We start from the raw sequence: 19,082 nt of genomic DNA on the forward strand, positions 1-19,082 counted from the left end.
AGGGCGTGCCCCTCCCCCCTTTCGGACGTCCATGGCCATAAGGTATGTGAACTGATCCCTGACAGTATTGAAATTTTTATTATCGAATGGAGCGTAGTTGCTGTAGGCAGTTATTTTTTTCGTTTTAATATGTGGTAAACAAAATGTTTTATTGATCGGTGTAATATCTTGCAATACAATCCTGTATTGCGGAAGGATCAGTCATTTTTTTTTTTTTTTTTTTTTGCAAATATGGATTAGCATGACATAAATCGTTCTGAATTATTGTATACGTATTTCATTCCATTTCTCCACCCAAGAAAAAAAAAGTCACCTATTTTAAGACTGTCATTTTCGTATGATGAAGAATGTTTTTAAAAATGCCTTTAGAGGAAATTATATATTTCCACTTAAAGTAAGAGTGCAATTTCAGGAAGTTTTGGTAATAGTACGTTTTCCATATAATTTTCGTATACTTTTATTTTTGTGATAGAAATCAATTTTAATGCGAAAAGTTTGTACTTAAACGAAAACATTGCATATAATTAATTTCCGCCACTTCTAACTACGTTTAGTCAATTTGCGCGTATAATTTATTATACGCGCGAATCGGCTGAACGCGGTTAGAAAGTATCGGAACGCGAATGGTACGGAACACGATAGTGTTTTGTCGTTTCGAGCAATCCGCTAGTCCTTGCGCATAGCGTTCGTCTTCTGTTTTTTCCCCGACGGTGCTGCCGTCGGTGGTCGCGAGGAAACGACCTTCCAGTGCCGCCATACTGTCAACCATTTTTAACCCGCAGCTGTAACATCTTGTAGTAGTATGTCTATGTTGTTCAGCAACAACCTCAAGTACTGTACAAATAGGCAAAAGAAACCAAATGATTACGACCTGCTATAACGATTAGTCCATCCCCAGAGTTCTGGAAATGCAGCCACGAAAAGAATAAAAGTGAAATTTGGAGAATACAGGTTTTTTGTACATACAACAACTAAAAATACTATATCATTTCAAAAACTTCACACTTCAAATATATAATTATATATGTTATTGCGACATCGGGTAATAATGTCTCGACCTTTCCTTTCGGGATCCCGTCCAGCCGGGAAATTCCAAGAGGTCGTGTAATGGTCATGTTTCAAGGTGGTGAATTCTCGACGCTCTCTGCATTATAAGTGCCGTCAAACTTCTTGGAAATTGCCGTTTTTTATTCCAGAAATGCACTTGAGGGAAGTAAGATTTTTCCATAGTGTTCATCGTCTCGAATTAAATCCCGAAGGGTGAAGGAATTTAAGCGGAGATGGTGCAACCGGGAAAACATTGCGATCTCCTGCCGACCATAAAAATTTTCGCCTCGCACACCCAACCCAACCCACGATATAATAAAAATATTTCCATCATTGGGCGCCTGCAGGACCACTCAGCAACCCAACATTGTTGAGTAGCAAGAACCCTGGAGGCGCTTGCTACCTGGTTGTTGAGAAGGAGCGACCGCGGCTTCACTCAACATAAAATTCTCTCGCTACCTGCGGTGAACTGTCGTGCTGTCGTCTGCAAGTATGTTGTCTTCTGTTAGTTGCAACATGGCGCGGCGGAACTAAAGATGCGTGGAGTAAAAAGTATTTGCAAGTTTGATTATGTACCCCAAGTGCACCTTTAGGTCACGCATCCAATAGCCTTAAATAGTAATAACTTTTTCACCACTATATTCTCGGAGAATGAGTGATCTGTCAACGGATAATTATGCACTGGCTTCAACTGAAGTATATTTAAAAATACCAACAAAATAACGCAGTTAAAAAAAGTAATGAACCCAAATACTGTTCACAACATTATTTTTTTTGGCTAATACGGATGAGCATGCTCTTGCAAACATGTGTTCAGCTTGAGGTGGAGACCACTTTTTATCTCGCTACGTAAGTTTCGGGTTCGATTTCCGGTATAGGCATGGATCTTATTTGATTAATTTAATTTATTTTACTTTTCATTTTTGCCACTTTTGGCTAATCGCGAAGATGAGGATGAGTGATGATATGGTGAAGGAACACTCACAAGGAACAGCATGCCCAGGCCGGGATTCGAATTCGGGACCCGACGTCGTAGCGCGATGTGTTAACCACTCCGGGATATTATTTGTGAATGTCCCTTCTTCAAGTACGTGTCCAGCTTCTTTTTGCAAGAAAAATTGGCATTAAGTATCGAGGCCATTTCCTGGGTAAAATACATAACTATTTTTCAAGGGAGCGTGATATCAAGAAATGCACCGTGTGATATTTGAAAATCCATTGGAAGAAGGATGGTATTACAATAACTTAAACGATGATCATGCAGAGTTAATCATAAAGACAACTAAAAAATGTGGTATATTCATGTATAAACGCCAATTCGTACGTGTTTATTTATATTGCTTTAAGTTACATTTTTTCGCAGCTACGAAAGCACAATCAGCAATTGATAATTTAAACTATATCAAACATTATTACGTGAAAACAACGTGAGAACACCGTTATACAATCTTGCACACATTTTGCAACTTATTACTCATTGTTTAACATTTCTGTTCGTAAGCTAACCTCCGTGGCTACGACGCCAGGGTCACGGGTTTGAATCCCAGCCTGGGCGTTCTTTGTTAGTGTCCTTTCATCAATTTAATCATCAATCATCCTCATCTTCGCGATTAGCCAAAATTGGCAGAAAAGCGACGATAAAAAACAAAATTCAAATGAAACTATTGTTCTTAAATCGTATTTATTATTGTCCTATTAACAATGTTTGATTGATTGATTTGTTTTATTTTATTTCATTTTCGTGACACTTTTGACAAATTTGCGAAAATGGGAATGAATAATGATATGATGAAAGGACACTCACAAGCATTCATCTCCAGGCCGGGAACCACTCCACCACGGGTGCCGACCTATTAACAATGACATGAAACTATTGAGGAATAATGATCCCATTTCAAAGCACATTCTCGAAATTTATCTTTCTTTCACTTATAGTGTAGCGTATGCGTATGTTAAGTTATAAGTGTTTTAACAAAGGTTTACAACCAATAAGGTCACACACACACCAAAAGCGTTTCGGGTTCGATACCCGGTGTAGGCACATGGTGGTTCGGATTCCACTTTAAACTGTAGGTCCAGTCCCAATTAGCCTTACTGTGCATAAAGTGGACTTAAAACACCAAATAAAACAAACAAACACACAAGAAGTAGTGTTGTGTCAAACTTGCACTCCTATACGAAAATAATTTTATTTATTTTATTTATTGAAATTTCCAGTACAGCAGAAGCCATTTTAAACCAGAAAGAAACAACAATAAAACAATAGACTAAGATTAAAAACAAAAGAACGGATAACACAAAATAAACAAAAATAAAACAAGCCAAAAAAAGTACCAAGGTAAAAAGATCAGTTTCACAAAAGCATTACTTATGTACAATTTTTTCTATCTTTAATTTAAACACATATATCCTTAAATAAAACTGGCCACAACCTTTCTACACTCAATGTCACTCCTCCATGGCTATTACGTATTATTTTGGAGAAATAAAATTGTAACCACAGAGAATTTGTTGTAACCAAAGCTCTCAAATTAGGAATATAACATTTCCCCCAATTGTATCTCTATAGACAGTAGACACAGATTTAGATCTACTCATGTTTTACTTCGAGATTAACCACATACTTTAATTTGAAATAGCATCCATATATATGTCATCACATCGATTCATAATCCATTAACAGTGACACCGTATTCAACAGCCCAACACACCCTGCCATTTTCGCTGCAGACGCCACAAGGCAATGCGATTTTCAATTGTTTCCGGCTGGAACGTCGCTACTTCTCAACTCTGCATCCAGGAAAGGCCATAAAACTGTGTGACGTAGCAGGTCAACATTTGCTACCATGTTGAGCGATCCTGGAGGCGCTCATTGTTTTGATAGTTGGCAATTCTGGCTCGCGTCGGTGGTAAAATGCAGAAGAAGAAGTGCTCGAGTCGCATCGCTTAAAAAGGAATTTAGGTTGCGATGGAATTTTGAAATTATCTCTGTTGTTGACAATATACTTTCACTGCAGTAATTATAGAATGTGACAACTCATATTGTTGCCTGTGTTTTTTTCAAGGATGGCATTCTGTTCGTACGTTGGAGAATCCTGTGCCATTTCAATTTCGGAATCTCCAGGTAGTTCATATAATCACGTAATAGGTATATATAACCGTGAAAATTAACACCGAGGAAAGTATTATTTAATTCACTTTCATTTTTAATAGCAGAACCGACATATCTCAGCTATATTACTGTTGAATAGACCAATTTCGTACCAGGACCTCCCTCTCTCTCCCCTGTATGTATATATTCCGAATGTAAACATATATATATGTACACATTAAGCTTTCAAGACAGTTCTCTTATGATAATTTTACTTATGGTTTTCTCCAGATGTTGTTCTTCCTGCAAAACACCTTGCACACCTGGGGGTGATATTATTATTACCACAACAATGTGGTTTATTTCTCATAGGTATAGGCATGTCCAAAGATTAATAGACAAATTTTCTATCCCCATGATGCAAGTAAGTCACCGAAATTGAAACAAAAAATCATAGGTAAAGGCTAGAACAATGCCTCTAACCATAGGTGGATCTGGAATTTTCTGGGTAGGCACTGAATTTGCTGTAAGCAATAGGTGGTTAGATAAACTAATCGGGACTGAACCATCAAAGTGGAACCAGATCTACAGTTCAGTATACCTCCACTAGGCAACGAACAACTCAGGAGTCTCCTGGAAATGCATTCTCCCAGACAAACTTTGAAATTCCCTGAATGACAAGATTTATTATTTTTATTATTTTCATTTTGAAGATTTTTATTGTAGTATTGGAGCGAATTTACAATATAGAGAATATCTCCAATTCCGTTAATATTTGGTATACTAACTAAATTTGGCTTTCTAATCACGAATCTGTTGTTAAAATGCAGGGGCCACGTGTGGAAATCGGGAAAAAAGGCAATAGAAGTGGATTTTTTGTTTAGAGCTGTATCACATTGTTTTACAACAAAATTTTAACTAACCTTACCGGAAATGGTTCGTGGGGCTATCCGTGAATGGTTTGTGGGGCTCTCCGTGAATGGTTTGTGGGGCTACCCGTGCATGGTTCGTGGGGCTACAGCTTCCTCACTGCACAATGATGCCATTTTTCTAGAAGAATGCTTGAACACCGTTGCCAAACTTACCAGCCACATCCATCCTCCTCCACACTCCACTTAAATAATTGTTGCACATTTAACAATTTTATCACTCCTCTGTCCACCATGCAAGTAACGAAGCAGCAGTGTGGCAATGCTGTAGACAGCGCAATGAATGCCAAACATCACTTGTTCATATCATCAAGGGTTCCTATGTTTCTGTATGTAGAATGATCGCGGTAATGAAGAATGTAATTTTGCAACATATGTAGATGTAAGTGTATTCAGCCCCAAATCTTAACTCCAGATACGTTACCAGGACTGCATATTTAGTGAGTATAAGAAGTAGGAAAGAAATTGGAGATATTCTCTGTATTGTACAGTCTTACCGTAGTATTACAGCTTTAGAAGAGTCTGTGTACCTGCATATTGGTTTTATTTTTTTTATTTATAAATTGTTTTTGCTAGGTTATTTTGATCATATTGATTCAATTTTGTATTAACAATACCAGACCACAAATGAATACCAGCTGATATTCAGGTCGTTAGTCTTCCAGAACATTTTAATCTAAAGGATTTGAAGGCTACAAAGAAATCTCCCGGAATTTTATTCTTTAAAGTTGGCAAGCCTACCCAGGATCCTTTGAATATAATTTGACGACATTAGTAGATTTTTCTGAAACATAAGTAGTTCCTAGTTCTGTATTAAGAATGATTACAGAAAGAGAATGCTTGAGAATTTATTTCCTCAGACGAAACTGTTACAAGCATGGGAGACAGTAAACTTGTAACCCAGAAGTCTTCAAATTGATTTCCGGTGTCGACTAATAGGATATAATGCTATGGCTACCAATTCTTTTTATAATACTTAGTCATCCCTTTTGGAAGGGGCATGCCCCCGTGCCTCTTCCACTAAAACCAGTGTCTGTATCAACATCAGAGCAATTCAGTCCCGTAGAATTGCAGTAGAAACGTTTGATGTTATTTTCAGTTCTTTTCTTTCGCAGTGTTTTTTCCCCTCACATAAAAGGTACTGTTTGCTGCAATTATGCCTACTTTTTTACCAATTCTGGAAAGGCTTTTGTAACTTCTGCACATATGTGCACAACAATTAAAGAGTATATGTAGAAATTCTATTGTATGTGTATCACAAATAGATCATGAACACAACTGAACAGAAATATTGATTAATTTCTCTCATAAACATGGGTCTCCGTAGGATTTTTTTCCAGGGGGGGGGGACAAACGTGTCATATGCCCCCATAATAATGTTGCCGCAGTAAAAAAAAACACTTCTTCAGATTGAAAATATCATGTTCCTGCAACATCCTTCCAATAATTAACATAAATTACTGTGACTAAAATAAAATATATATATGTGTGTGTGTGACATAAGTTTATGGTAACATTCATTATCCATGTTGAAATGTGAGTGACGTAAACTAATTTCAATATTTTCAGAACTGACGAAACAAGATATCAGGCAGAGAGTATGGGATTATCTGGAGGAAAAGAACATTGCAAACTTCCCAAGGCCAGTTCATCATCGAATTCCAAACTTCAAAGGTGCATCGGAAGCTGCATACAAGGTAGCACCTTTGGATGCATTCAAACAAGCAAATACTGTGAAAGTAAATCCTGATAAACCCCAGGAAACTGTGCGACTCCTAACATTAGAGGTAAAGATTTTATATATCTCTTCCTAGTCTATGTAATTTATCATTGGGAAGAAAAAGCAAAATGTTCAATCATGTGATAAAAATAGGAGTTCCATGTGCTTGCAAAAGATTTAGATCTATCCGCATCATTGATGCTCTACCAGCAATATTGAAAATACGTTTCAATTAGTTATATTTGTAATTTTGTTTTGCTTTTTGGCTAATGCATGATGAAATTGATGAAGGGACTCTCACGACTATTACCACTCACTATATGTATTGTGTACTATTGTATAACTTTTATCCAGTAACACCACCCACACCCCATTTTACAGTACATGCTGCGTATCCAACCCTAATTTGTTTCGTCCCATCAGCAACTTTTGGTGCCTTGTGACATGAAAATGCCTGAATGTCAGTCGAATAAAATTCAACTGATCCCTGATTCGTTGTTTCCAAGCTGCCACCAGTATATGTAATATTTACAGAGGCACCCCCCCCCCCCCCTCCCTCACAAAATATCTTACATGAACCTGGTACCAGGTGAGCACCTTGCACAATATTTTAAGTGGGCACTTTTCTAATTTATTAGTTGATTGCCCTTAAATCACTGAAGATCTTTCATTTTTATACAATTACTTCCCTTTTAGGCTAACAAAATGTTACTGGTGCCAATTCCTCGCCTGCGGAATGGCTTGTTCCAGCACATAGTGCTGCCACCTGGCAGTGGTAAGCAAGAGCTAAAGATAGGTGCTTCCAGGCAAGGCTTGGAAAAATGGGGTCGTCCCATGGGGTTGGATGCCAAAGTTAAAGTGGATTTGGTTGTCTTAGGATCTGTTGCTGTTTCCAAAAGTGGTAAGTAAACTGATGGAAATTGTAATTTTTAACCCTTAGTTGCATTGAATTGATTGTATTTAGTTCTTGTTACTTAGCATCGCTTTTCTGTCACTTTGGGCTAATCACGACAATGAGGATGAGTGATGAAGGGACACTCGAACCTGGGAGCCTTGGCATTGTAGAGTGAGGTGCTAACCACTCAAGCACAGAGGTCTTCTTAGTTCCATCAAAGTGAGTATTGGTCTTGTAAGTGTTATTATGTTATGATCAGTGTAACCAAAAACTGAGACTCTGTCATTCATGGTAAAATATTGCATAAATAAATGCAAAGAAATGTTACCATATAATGTTAAATTGGAAGTTTTTCAGTTCTAAAATAGTGATTTTTAAATGAACTCTTGAGTACAAAATTCCAAAACTGATGGTTTTAAACAACTATTTGATTATAATTTGTAAAATTTAATTTCATTTAAATTGCCAATTTTTTATCTAAATGTTACTTCCTACCTGTATTTCCAAGTAGCATTATTGCAGTTAGTTCAAAAGGAACAAATTAAAGAAAAGCACTTCTGCACAATAGTCCTTTGATAGTGAAGGCTTTGCATTGTTTTTCATAGGATCATTCCCTGTCACAATTTGACAAACATTAAATATAGAAATTAAAATCTTATAACAAAATAAAATATGTGAGTTTGTTGCATAAACAATCCCAATTGAAATACAGTATGTTTTCAGGTTACAGGCTAGGCAAGGGAGAAGGGTATGCTGATTTGGAATATGCCATGATGGTGGGAATGGGAGCCGTCAATGAAGAAACAATTGTTGTGTCTACGGTTCATGATTGCCAGGTAAATGAGACAATAGTGTCACATGGCTGTTTCTAACAAGATTTTTTTTAAATAAATTTTCTTCTCGCTTTTCTGCCACTTTTGACTAATACTAACAATGAAGATGAGTGATGATGGGATGAAATTGATGAAGGGACACTCACAAAGAACACCCATGTCCAGGCTTGGACTTGAACCCATGACCCCTGCCATTGTAGCACATTCTGCCATATGTTTTTCACAAGATTACAAAATATTTTATATTCTTTTTTTAATATTCCTATCTCCCTTTCTACCAAAACAAGGCAATACAGTGGAACCTTCTCATTTTTTATAAGACCAAGGTGAAAGAACTTAAAATTGGGGAAAATGTAAAATCCAGGAAAATTTCATAGTATTTTTCTCTATTAACACCATGAAAATGTGTAGGTTGGATTTCTGTGTCAAATCTTTTATTTCATCTGGGTAATGATTGAATAACATAACCAGATGTCAGGCACACCTGATGCTGCCCTCTGCCAGGACCAATGTTGCCATAATTAACCCGTCATTGCCTTGTAATCGAGGGGTCCCAGGTTCGATACCCGGTGGAGGCACAAGTGGTTCGGATCCCACTTTAAACTGTAGGTCCAGTCCTGATTAGCCTTACTGTGCATAAAGTGGACTTAAAACAACAACTCAAACCAAACCATAATTAACCCCATAAAATTGTCTGTAATGCATAAAATTCATGAAAATTTATTGTTCTTTTATCAATTCGATGAATACCCACACATACCATAGATACACATCGAAAATTTTTGCAAGTGACACCACAGCTGCCTTTTATCCATGTTTGTTTCCACATACTGAACATTCATGTACAGTAATTTTCTTATTTAATTTTTCAAAAATGTTCACGAAGACAAAGTGAAAGTTTCATGTCTCTATCGTTTTTGGAACAAGAATTACGTACATTCAAAGTCTCAGTTTCGTGACTTTTTGGACAACCTGTATAATGCGGGAAAATGTAAAATCGGGGTTCCACTGCAAATATAGTTATTGGGAACGTGAGTGGTGTTTCAAAATTGGTATCAAATCATCAGTGTGGCATTTAAAGCACCCAAAGTATATTTAATTCTAATTTCACACAGAGATAGTGTACAAATGCTCTGTACCAATAAGACATAGAGGAATACTTACTTAGCTTACAGACATGGAAATTGTGGGGATGCCTAACGTTGACTTGATAATTTAGTGGTAGAGAGCACAGGCATCGTATGTCAAAGACCCAGGCTCCATCCCTGGTTAAACCATAGTTCTCACATAGCTTTTGAGTGAATTACATTATAACCTTGCCGGCCTCTGTGGCAGACTGGTTAGCACATTGCGCTATGATGCCAGGGGTCCCAGGTTCGAATCTCAGCCTGGGCATGGATGTTTGTAAGTGTCCATTCATAAATTTCATCATATCATCCTCATCTTCGCAAATTAGCCAAAAGTGGCACAAGAAGCAAAGTAAAATAAAATCAATCAATACATTATAATTACATAATGCTTTGTTAGTTTTACTGTGTTACTTTTAAGTCCCTAGTTTTACTAAAATCTTTCACTTGCAACTTGAAATAATTTATATTTATAATACAGGGTGTGCGCAAAATGTCTTGACACATTTTAATTATTACTAAATCAAAAACTAATGTCAAGATGATAATATATTTTTTCACATGTTCGAGTCAGCATGTTGACATCCGCAGTATCTATCATGTTGTTATTCTGGCTTTATTTTCATCACTTTTGTAAGGTTCGTCGTGTTTTGAATGAACGCTTGCCGGGAAGATGAATTTGATGTGTTGGTCCAATTCCTTGACCCACCCGACAAAACCCCATTGAACTTTTTTTCTTTGGGTATTTGTGTCAGAAATGTTTATGAGGCAAAAGTGATGAACATATGAACTGAAAGCCAGAGTCAACAACGCGATAGTGACTGTGGATGTCAACATAATGACCCGAACATGTGAATAAATCGATTATGATCTTGACATTCTCTGTGCGACAAAAGGAGCACGATAGAAGTGTACTGATACATGACATAAAACTTTTTGAGTTTATCTGTCATTGCCACCAGTTTATATGTATCTTCATTAGTTTCTGATTTATTAATAATTAAAATGTGTCGGACAATTTGTGTATACCCACTATATTAATTTTTGACTTGGTCATTAATAATTGTACTTCATGTGTGCTTCATATTGGCAGGTGTTCGATAGTTTACCACCCAACATATTTGGCAAGCATGATGTTCCTGTAGATTACATTGTGACTCCAACTCAAGTGATAGAAGTGGAGCCTCGTCTTCCAAAACCAACAGGAATCTTGTGGAATCAGTTAACAGCGAAAAAACTGAATGAAATTCCAATATTAAGAACTTTACGTGCCAATGAACAAAGGTATGACATTTTTATTATGCTCAGTTTCCAATTATTATTATTATTATTATTGAGATTCTTTCTATTTTTGGATATCATCTGTGTTTACATGTGATAACAAGTAGATTTATAACAATTCGCTGTTCTTCGATTGTGACTACTGCTCTTTACACTTCCAGTTTATAAAAACATGTAACCTGTGTATTTCTGCTTGGGTGACATTTTAAGCAATGTTACTGATACTTAACATTTTTTTCCACCAAAGGTTTTTACTTTATAGCAACAATGTAATAAATATTGCAACTTTTAGTAAAAATTAATATTTTTCATTTATGGACATCAACTCCTATGTCACTTTTAGCTATTGAAAACAATACCAAAAGAAGGAATATACAGGGTGGCTCAAAAAGTCACTTAACAACCCAGGTACAAGGCCACTGCAACGTGCAACATGGAAATGGTGATGACCAATCGTTATCAGGCCAAGGGGGAACCACATTGACGCCACCCGCACTTTCGGCGGCCATCTTGAATTCAACTTCAGAATTTTAAATGGGAAGGGGGTGATATGATATATCAAATCAGGCTAGAATTTCACGAGAAATGCAATGGTGAAGATTTTTTTGACGTATCTTTAACCAGTAAAAAGTTATGACTGAATTCTTATACCAATTTGCTCCTTTTCGAGGTGTTAGAAAAATGCCTTAAAATTTGTTTAGCGCATCGGTAACTCATCGAGATCAAAGTGATGTCTAGGGAAAGAGGTTCGCATGCCATTGCACATGATTTTAATCGGATACATCCACTAAGAGCTGTACATTATGAATGGTTGTCGCTAACATTTTACAGTGTGTCGCTTCAATTGAATTAAAAGTCCTTCACAGTGACAAGGCTAATGTTTATGTTCATAAGGAAGTTCATAAACAGAATATGCGACCCTTGTCATCTGATAAAATAACTTTGGACAGAAACTGCTTCACAACGTTCCCATAGTGTTTTGGTGTTCCTCCCTATTGAAAAAACTATGTAAAAAGTACTTTCTTCCATAAGCAAGGATGAAAAAAACTGTTTATTTAACAAATCCAAGTAGCCCTAAGCATTTAAAGTTCCGTTGATGGAAAATTGACATTGAACATTAGCCTTGTCACTGTGAAGGACTTTTCATTCAATGGAAGCCTCACACTGTAATTGTTCGCGACAACCATTCATAATGCGCAGCTCTTCATGGATGTATTCAATTAAAATCTTGTGCAATGGCATGCGAACTTCTGTCCCCAGATGTCACTTTGATCTCAATGCGTTACCGATGCGCTAAACAAATTTTAAGGCATTTTTCTAACACCTCGAAAAGGAGCAAATTGGTACAAGAATTCAGTCATAACGTTTTACTGGTTAAAGATACGTCAAAAAAATCTTCACCATTGCATTTCTCGTGAAATTCTAGCCTGATTTGATATATCACCCCCTTCCCATTTAAAATTCTGAAGTTGAATTCAAGATGGCGGACATTAAGATGGCTGCCGATGGCATCAATGTGTTTCCCCCTTGTTCTGGCAACGATTGGTCATCACCATTTCCACGTTGCGTGCGGCAGTGGCCTTGTACCGAGTATGTTAAGTGACTTTTTGAGCCACCCTCTAGTGCTTGTGTACATGTTTTAATTGATTTGAAGTTGTTTTAATTAACACTGCACATTTGTACAATTGCGTGAGAAGGGGATTAAAGGAAAGAGACAAAGAAGCTTGTTTAGTGTACAGTCTCGGACACTTCTGGGTTGTTATTGATCCCATTGACTTTCATTGGATTGGTAAAAAACCAGAAGTGTGCATGTGTACATGTGCATGCAATACAGTGTTTTATCAAGAATTTGACATTTGCAGGGGGATCTTATAAGGGTAAATTTAGTGTCAAAATGACTGCAAATTTAATTTTAAAGGGTGTTGGCAGGGTGGGTAAGTCACTGATGCAGTGGTGCACCTTACTGGCACATTTTCTCGTAATACGAATAAAACTTAATAATCACTTGTGTTTGCAGAATGTATGAATACGTATGAATGTACTATCATGTGTGAATATATCACAGTGTTTATCAGTAGTTCTCATGATAAACTTTTATGAAGGGTACTGGAAGCATTTGCAGCACAGCACCATGCATATATATATAAAAAAAGACATTTTGGGAGAGGCTGATGTAGAAATTTAAAATGCTTGTTTGTTTGTTTCTTACAGGTTAGGCAAAGATGTAACACTGAAAGATGGTGAAGATTATCCAGTTACAAATGACAATGAGGATGCAAATGGAAGAGATGGAAACCAGACACTCTGTTCAGAGAATTTAACAATCACCTTCAGCGTGGACAAAAGAAACAGGATTTTGAGGCGGAAGGTAACTGTAAATCCGGACACAGATTCTACGGAAGCAAGGAAAGATTCATCAGGTCAACAAAGGGGAAACAATCCAAGCTGGGGAAAAGCAAGATCCGACCAGAACTCTCCGAGAAACACCGTACGTAGAGAGACCGAGGTTTTCAGTGTCCACGTTGGAGGAATCCCCAAAGATGCAAGGGTAAGGGATTTAAAAGATGCCTTACACGAGCGAGGGGTCAGACCACTGGATATTACATGGAAGGGTCAAAAGGGGTTTGCCTTTTTGCATTTTTCAAACGATAACACACCGGAAGGTGTAATCGGCTTGTTGCAAGATGTTAAACTGAAGGAAGGGATTTTGAAATGTGATATAGCAAGGCATAATTAACTACATTTTGCATGAATGTTAAGTCTCATTGTGGCAATGAGATTAAAGACACTTTACGTATAATTTTCTTCCAGGCAGCTTAATCATGCATGGGGTAAGTATGGGAATGGTGGCACCTGGTGTTTCCTGTGGCACTATAGTTCAGAACAAATATCCAGGAATTGTATTTCTTAAATTGGCAACATTTCAGTACTCCGGCGGTATTTTTTTCAAGCAATGCTAACCATGTGTGTATGCAGCAGGTGAAAAAGTGAAGCAATTTTTTTTTTTAAACAATTATCAGTTGACAAAAATAGTGTGTGTAAGTATTGAAATATTGCCACATAAGAAATATAGTGCTCAGGTGATGTTATTGATTTGAAGGACATCATATTTTATAATATTGGTAACACTATACACACACACACACTGAGAGCCTCCACATAGCTGAATGGTTAGCACTGTGATGTGAGTGGTCCTAGGTTCGATCCTGGGAATGAGCTCCAAAATTTTGGTGTTGACCCATCATCGTGAGAACAATTGCGAAGTTACTGGAAAGCGCCAGTCGTGGATTTTAATTTAGAAAGTCGGAAAACAGTGGTGATGGGACTCTGTGCACTTTCCCCACATCACCTAAAGAAAACCACACGGTAGGCCTGGCCTTCAAGGACTATTGCACCAGGGAGTTTTATACGTGCAGTAAGATTGATAAAGTGCAATTTTGAAAATGGCTGCTACACAATCAAATTCAAGGCAAATGCAAGGGTTGTACATTTAAGCAAAGTTCATTTCCTACAGAAAGAAGTTCATGACATGAAGAAAATAATGTAAAGAATATTCAGCATAGAGTTGTAAGTGGAGTTAGCTGTTACACAAAGTAAACTTCTGATTACAACCGTTTCTCTGACCCATATCCCACAATTTGAGAAATACTTGAAAAGTAAACTCTGATCCTGGTCAGATAAAAAGTGATGTGTCATGCTGCTTAGGTTAGTTATGCAGGCCCAGTAGTTATGATAATTTTGCATTAGTCTAGCTGGTGCACAAGTAGAAACCTATGAAAGGAAATACAGCGGAACCTTGATATTTTAGTTTTCGAAGGGGACCAAGAGTAAAAACTTTTTTAGGGAAGGTCAGGCCATTGACAAAGCTTTGATAGTAGAAATATTAACAATAATTATTATTATGATCATGGTTGTGATTATTATTATTCAGTGATAACTAGTATAATCTAATGAAAATAAAGTAATCTTAGTTCAATATTTTTATTATTATAATTGGGGAGGCTTTCTACTTGATCCACCAGATGAGTGGATGCATATCCAGCACAACTGTTTTTCATTATTATTTTCATTTCATACAGTTAGTGCACTGAAATACATAGTTATTCTACTTTTCTATTAACTTTTAGGCACCCCATTCAAGAAGAAGTTATGGAAAATTTTAGTCATATATTTCATCGTTTGACATGTTACATAAAACTCAAAGATTCGGAATTTTTAAAAAGTTTGGAACAATTGGTTAAGTGGTAGAATATGACAAAACATAACCTGATTCCTGTTATTTTAGACTAATTTTTTTGCGGTCTAATGCAGTTTTACTTTGGTTATTCTGTTCAAATGCTAACTAACTTAACTTTATTTCTGTTAACAGTAAAAGTAGCAAGCTATCTGCTTTTTTGTAACCTGAAAAGAAAGATGTCAATTTCCGGGGGGGGGGGGGGGCAGCAGTTTGACGCCCATGTCTATTGAGACTATGAAATAGGGTTAGCAATGTGCCAGTTTTTGATGACCCAATTTTTAAACTTGCTTCATGTGGCATGTGTTGCAAAGTCTCTCCTAAACCCCTAGTGAGTTTAACAGTGAAGTGATATAAGAGAAAGTGGCAGTTCTGATAAAGTGCCATGTATGTTCCGTATTTTCCTGCTGAGGCAAGATATTATCAGATCAATGAATTGCAGATGCAATGTCAACTTTATTCTTTCTTACTCCCTTGCACAATGCCAATGTTCAGATTAAATAATAATAATAATAAAGAAAAAAGTCCTTTACAAAAAAATTGCTGCATATACACCCAGTGGCATCCCCAGGATTTTCGAAAGGACAGGGTTACGTGATTTGTTTTTTTTTAGTAGCCAGCCCTCATTTTGCCATCTTTTCCTGCCTTTGACATTTTTTTTTTTTAGAAATACTCGGCCAAAGGAGAGGTGGTTAACACTCCCCACCAATTGAAGACTAAAATTGGTAAAAGCTGTAAGTGCCACAATAATTCAAACACCGTTTTCCGCGTTAAACTATAAAATGTGCCATGCTTTATAATGTAAACGTGAAAAGTGGCTGGAAGCCCTCTTAAGTAGTTCAAAGGGCATGTAAAGAGGTCACTAGTATGAACGTTCTTACAGGCTGATGTGCGGAATGATGCGATTTCCCAACACTTTCGCTTTTGGCACTTACAACGTTTACCACTTTTAGTCCTCACTATGCACCGTTATGCATGCTACCAGTCTGTTTCACGAAATAAACTAAGAAGAATAGAAAACTGAATAAATAATGATACAACTGAAAACAATATTTTCCCTGAAACAAGTTTTACTTGACCATGTTATATTTTCGACAAATGCAGATGATGTTCTACTGGTATAGTTATCTAAATTATAACACCACGATTAACTTGTTCCGTTACGTTTTGACTAGTGAAGTTGGATCATTGAGTTACAATTAGTAGAATTCAGAATACTCTAGGAATAGAAAGTCCCATTGGCATCACACCTAGTCATTTTTCTTATGCTAGCTTAAATGTTTTAATATTATTTTCTCACCTGCCATTTCCTGGCTAAGTTACACTTTAATGGAACTATCCTTGCATTTGCCTAAACAACTGAGAATGAATTGAATAAAGAAAATATAATTCAGCATTAAAAGTCTACTAGGACTAGGAAAGAAAGCAAGATGACCCTTTAGTGCAGCTTTTAGAAGTGCCACAGGTCAATAACATATATCCTCACCTTTTCTCGCTTTCAATGATGGATCATGCTACATCTAGTTTTTCTCTCATGCTATGTCTACCACCAAAGTACCAGGTCACTTATTTGTGGGATGAATTCCTCAAACTGAAGCACACCATTCTCATCCAAAAGTTTTTTACAAGACCTCTTTGTTGATGCAATAAAGATCTATAAATAATGTGGCAAAAAGATTGGTCAGGGAATTTACTTAAGTAATACCAAATAACCGTTTTGTAGTTGTTCTAAATTTAGACTGTCTCCTTAAGCTGTTGTGTATAGTGATTGTTTATGGTAGCACCTTCATAGATATTGGTGTTGTTTTAGTTGTGATTTATATTTTTATTTTGTTGGCCAAAGTCTTTAATTTTTTTATATAATAACTGTGCCTTATTTTAGGCTAGAAATATTTAATATTTATTGTTCTTGGCAGATATGCTATTCTAAGTTATTGCTTTCTTGTTATAAATAATTCTTGTTGTACTGGTAATTGTTAAATGTATGTTATTACAGCCAAATGTGATTAATACATGTCTCAACTGTGTGGATGAGTACAAATTGTCTATTGCTTGTATTAATGGAAAGTGACTGTGTAAATCACGTCTTTTATATTAAAAAAAGTTTTATGATAATGAATACCATATTTTTTTGTTGAAGGATTTACAATAAAAATTGAGAAAAACAGAATTTGCATTTTATATTTCATTGCAGTAAACTGCTTTTCAATTCACTATCTAACTCCACAAAAGTATGGAGATGCCCAAATAAAAGTTGAATGACATACTGTTCTGCAAAACTAATACTGTAGGTTTGCAATAGAGGTGGGAGAAATGCTATAGAACATATGATGTTGACTGACACCTCAATTGAATAGGAAATGTTCTCAAGAGTTCAATGGTTACACACACCAGGCAGGACCGGGACACCAGGCAAAATCCCGGTGCACCCTCTCGTTCCTTCCAAAAACACAAATTCGGTGCCTTCTTTTTCTACTGCGTACAATTGCTCACAGATATAGCAGTGGTGCATATATATTTTCTTTTCTGTACCCTCCTGTACTTCCACAGGGGCAAATTAAGGGCCGAGCAACCCAATCAATTGACCAGGAGCATGCCCTCGGGGAGAGGAGAAGGTGCCAAACTGGAAGTTCTCCTTTGATGATAGCACCAAAACCTTATTCCTGTTTACATAAGCGTGGCTGAGTCTATTTTAGAGTCCACTTTATGCACACACAAGCAAATCGGAACTGAGCCTATAGTTTAAAGTGGAATCCAGATCACTACGTGCCTCCACCTGGTGCGTTGCTAAAAAGTTGGATTAATTCAAGTTACTACTGGCCTACTGCATAATACATTACCAGCAAAGCAAGATCGACAGGTAAATAAAGCATGATAACATTCTGTACTAAGTATATAAATTACTATCGTGGCCATCATGTTTAAATGTTATCATTAAAATATGCATATTATTTTTTATTTTAAAAATGCCTTCTCTATCTTCTCTATCAGTGGCGCAACCAAAGGGGGAAGGGATGCATTGTCCCCCCCAACCGTGGATGGAAATCAACTTGGGGGAGGGGGGACATTGAAGTAGAAAAATGCAAGACTAGCAGAATCCAAGAAAAGCAGGACAAAAGGAAACTCAAGATGAAATTAGTTCTCCCCTATTTCTTGCATTCTTCTCTTCCAGATGGCCTAGGACACCTGCAGGGGAGGGGGGGGGGGGCAAAGAGGTGCAATTGCAAATTTTATACAAATAAAAATAAATTTCGTAAATTTTTCTTTTCAATATCTGCTTTTCTTCCAGTCTTAAATTCAGAGCCGTGGAGAGGGAGTCAAATGATTTAAATGGGGGGGGGGGATGTAAGAGAATGTCATGGCACCCCCGTGAAATTATTTGTCCCTTTTAAATTAATATTGTTCTCAGTTTGCAAAAAAAAAATCAAGTGATTTATATTGGGTTGGCCCATAAGTTCTGGCATTTTTTTTAAGTGAAAATTTGGCATGAAAAATAAAATGTGTTGGCAATGCGTTTTATGTTATTCGATAGAGAATTGTGTGCTCTACAAAATAGTGTGTTTAGTTTTTTTATGCTGATATACTTTTTGTTCTTTTCAGGTCATTAAAATTGAGTGTCAAGTCGACAAAAAAGAGCTTTTTCGACACCTGCTTTTTGCGTTTAATCGAGGTGTGAAAGCCACAGAAGCTGCTCAAGAGATTTGTTAAGTGTATGGCGAAGAAGCGATGCCTCTTAGGATGGCTCAAAATTGGTTTAAGCAATTCAAAGATGGCAATTTCGACCTCAAAGACATGCGTCGCACTGGATGCTCTGTTCAGTTCGATGAGAAGTGACTGAATCAGCTTATTCACAAAGAACCACGCCAAACAATGAGAGAATTGGCAGAGATAATGGAATGCTCCCACAGTACCATAGAGCGTCACT

The 19,082-nt window shown here is 36.9% G+C and overlaps 1 protein-coding gene across 1 annotated transcript; it reads left to right on the forward strand.

Moving 5' to 3' along the window:
• The first annotated feature begins 3,944 nt into the window (after positions 1-3,944).
• lost (methenyltetrahydrofolate synthase domain-containing protein lost) lies at positions 3,945-17,327 on the forward strand. Its single transcript, XM_083126805.1, has 6 exons — positions 3,945-4,171; positions 6,637-6,854; positions 7,484-7,688; positions 8,406-8,518; positions 10,736-10,926; positions 13,135-17,327. The coding sequence occupies exons 1-6, from the start codon at positions 4,114-4,116 to the stop codon at positions 13,658-13,660; spliced, it is 1,311 nt and encodes a 436-aa protein (XP_082982931.1). The 5' UTR covers positions 3,945-4,113; the 3' UTR covers positions 13,661-17,327.
• The last annotated feature ends 1,755 nt before the right edge of the window (positions 17,328-19,082 follow it).

This window comes from Lepisma saccharinum, chromosome 8 (assembly GCF_977018435.1).
Source record: "Lepisma saccharinum chromosome 8, izLepSacc3.1, whole genome shotgun sequence".
Classification (NCBI taxonomy): Eukaryota; Metazoa; Arthropoda; class Insecta; order Zygentoma; family Lepismatidae; genus Lepisma; species Lepisma saccharinum.

Excerpts from the sequence above, each read along its gene's own strand:
- lost (XM_083126805.1), top strand. The coding sequence starts at position 4,114 with ATGGCATTCTGTTCGTACGTTGGAGAATCCTGTGCCATTTCAATTTCG. Across the intron at positions 7,689-8,405 it reads TGTTGCTGTTTCCAAAAGTG|GTTACAGGCTAGGCAAGGGA; the intron begins GTAAGTAAACTG and ends GTATGTTTTCAG. Across the intron at positions 10,927-13,134 it reads TTACGTGCCAATGAACAAAG|GTTAGGCAAAGATGTAACAC; the intron begins GTATGACATTTT and ends TGTTTCTTACAG.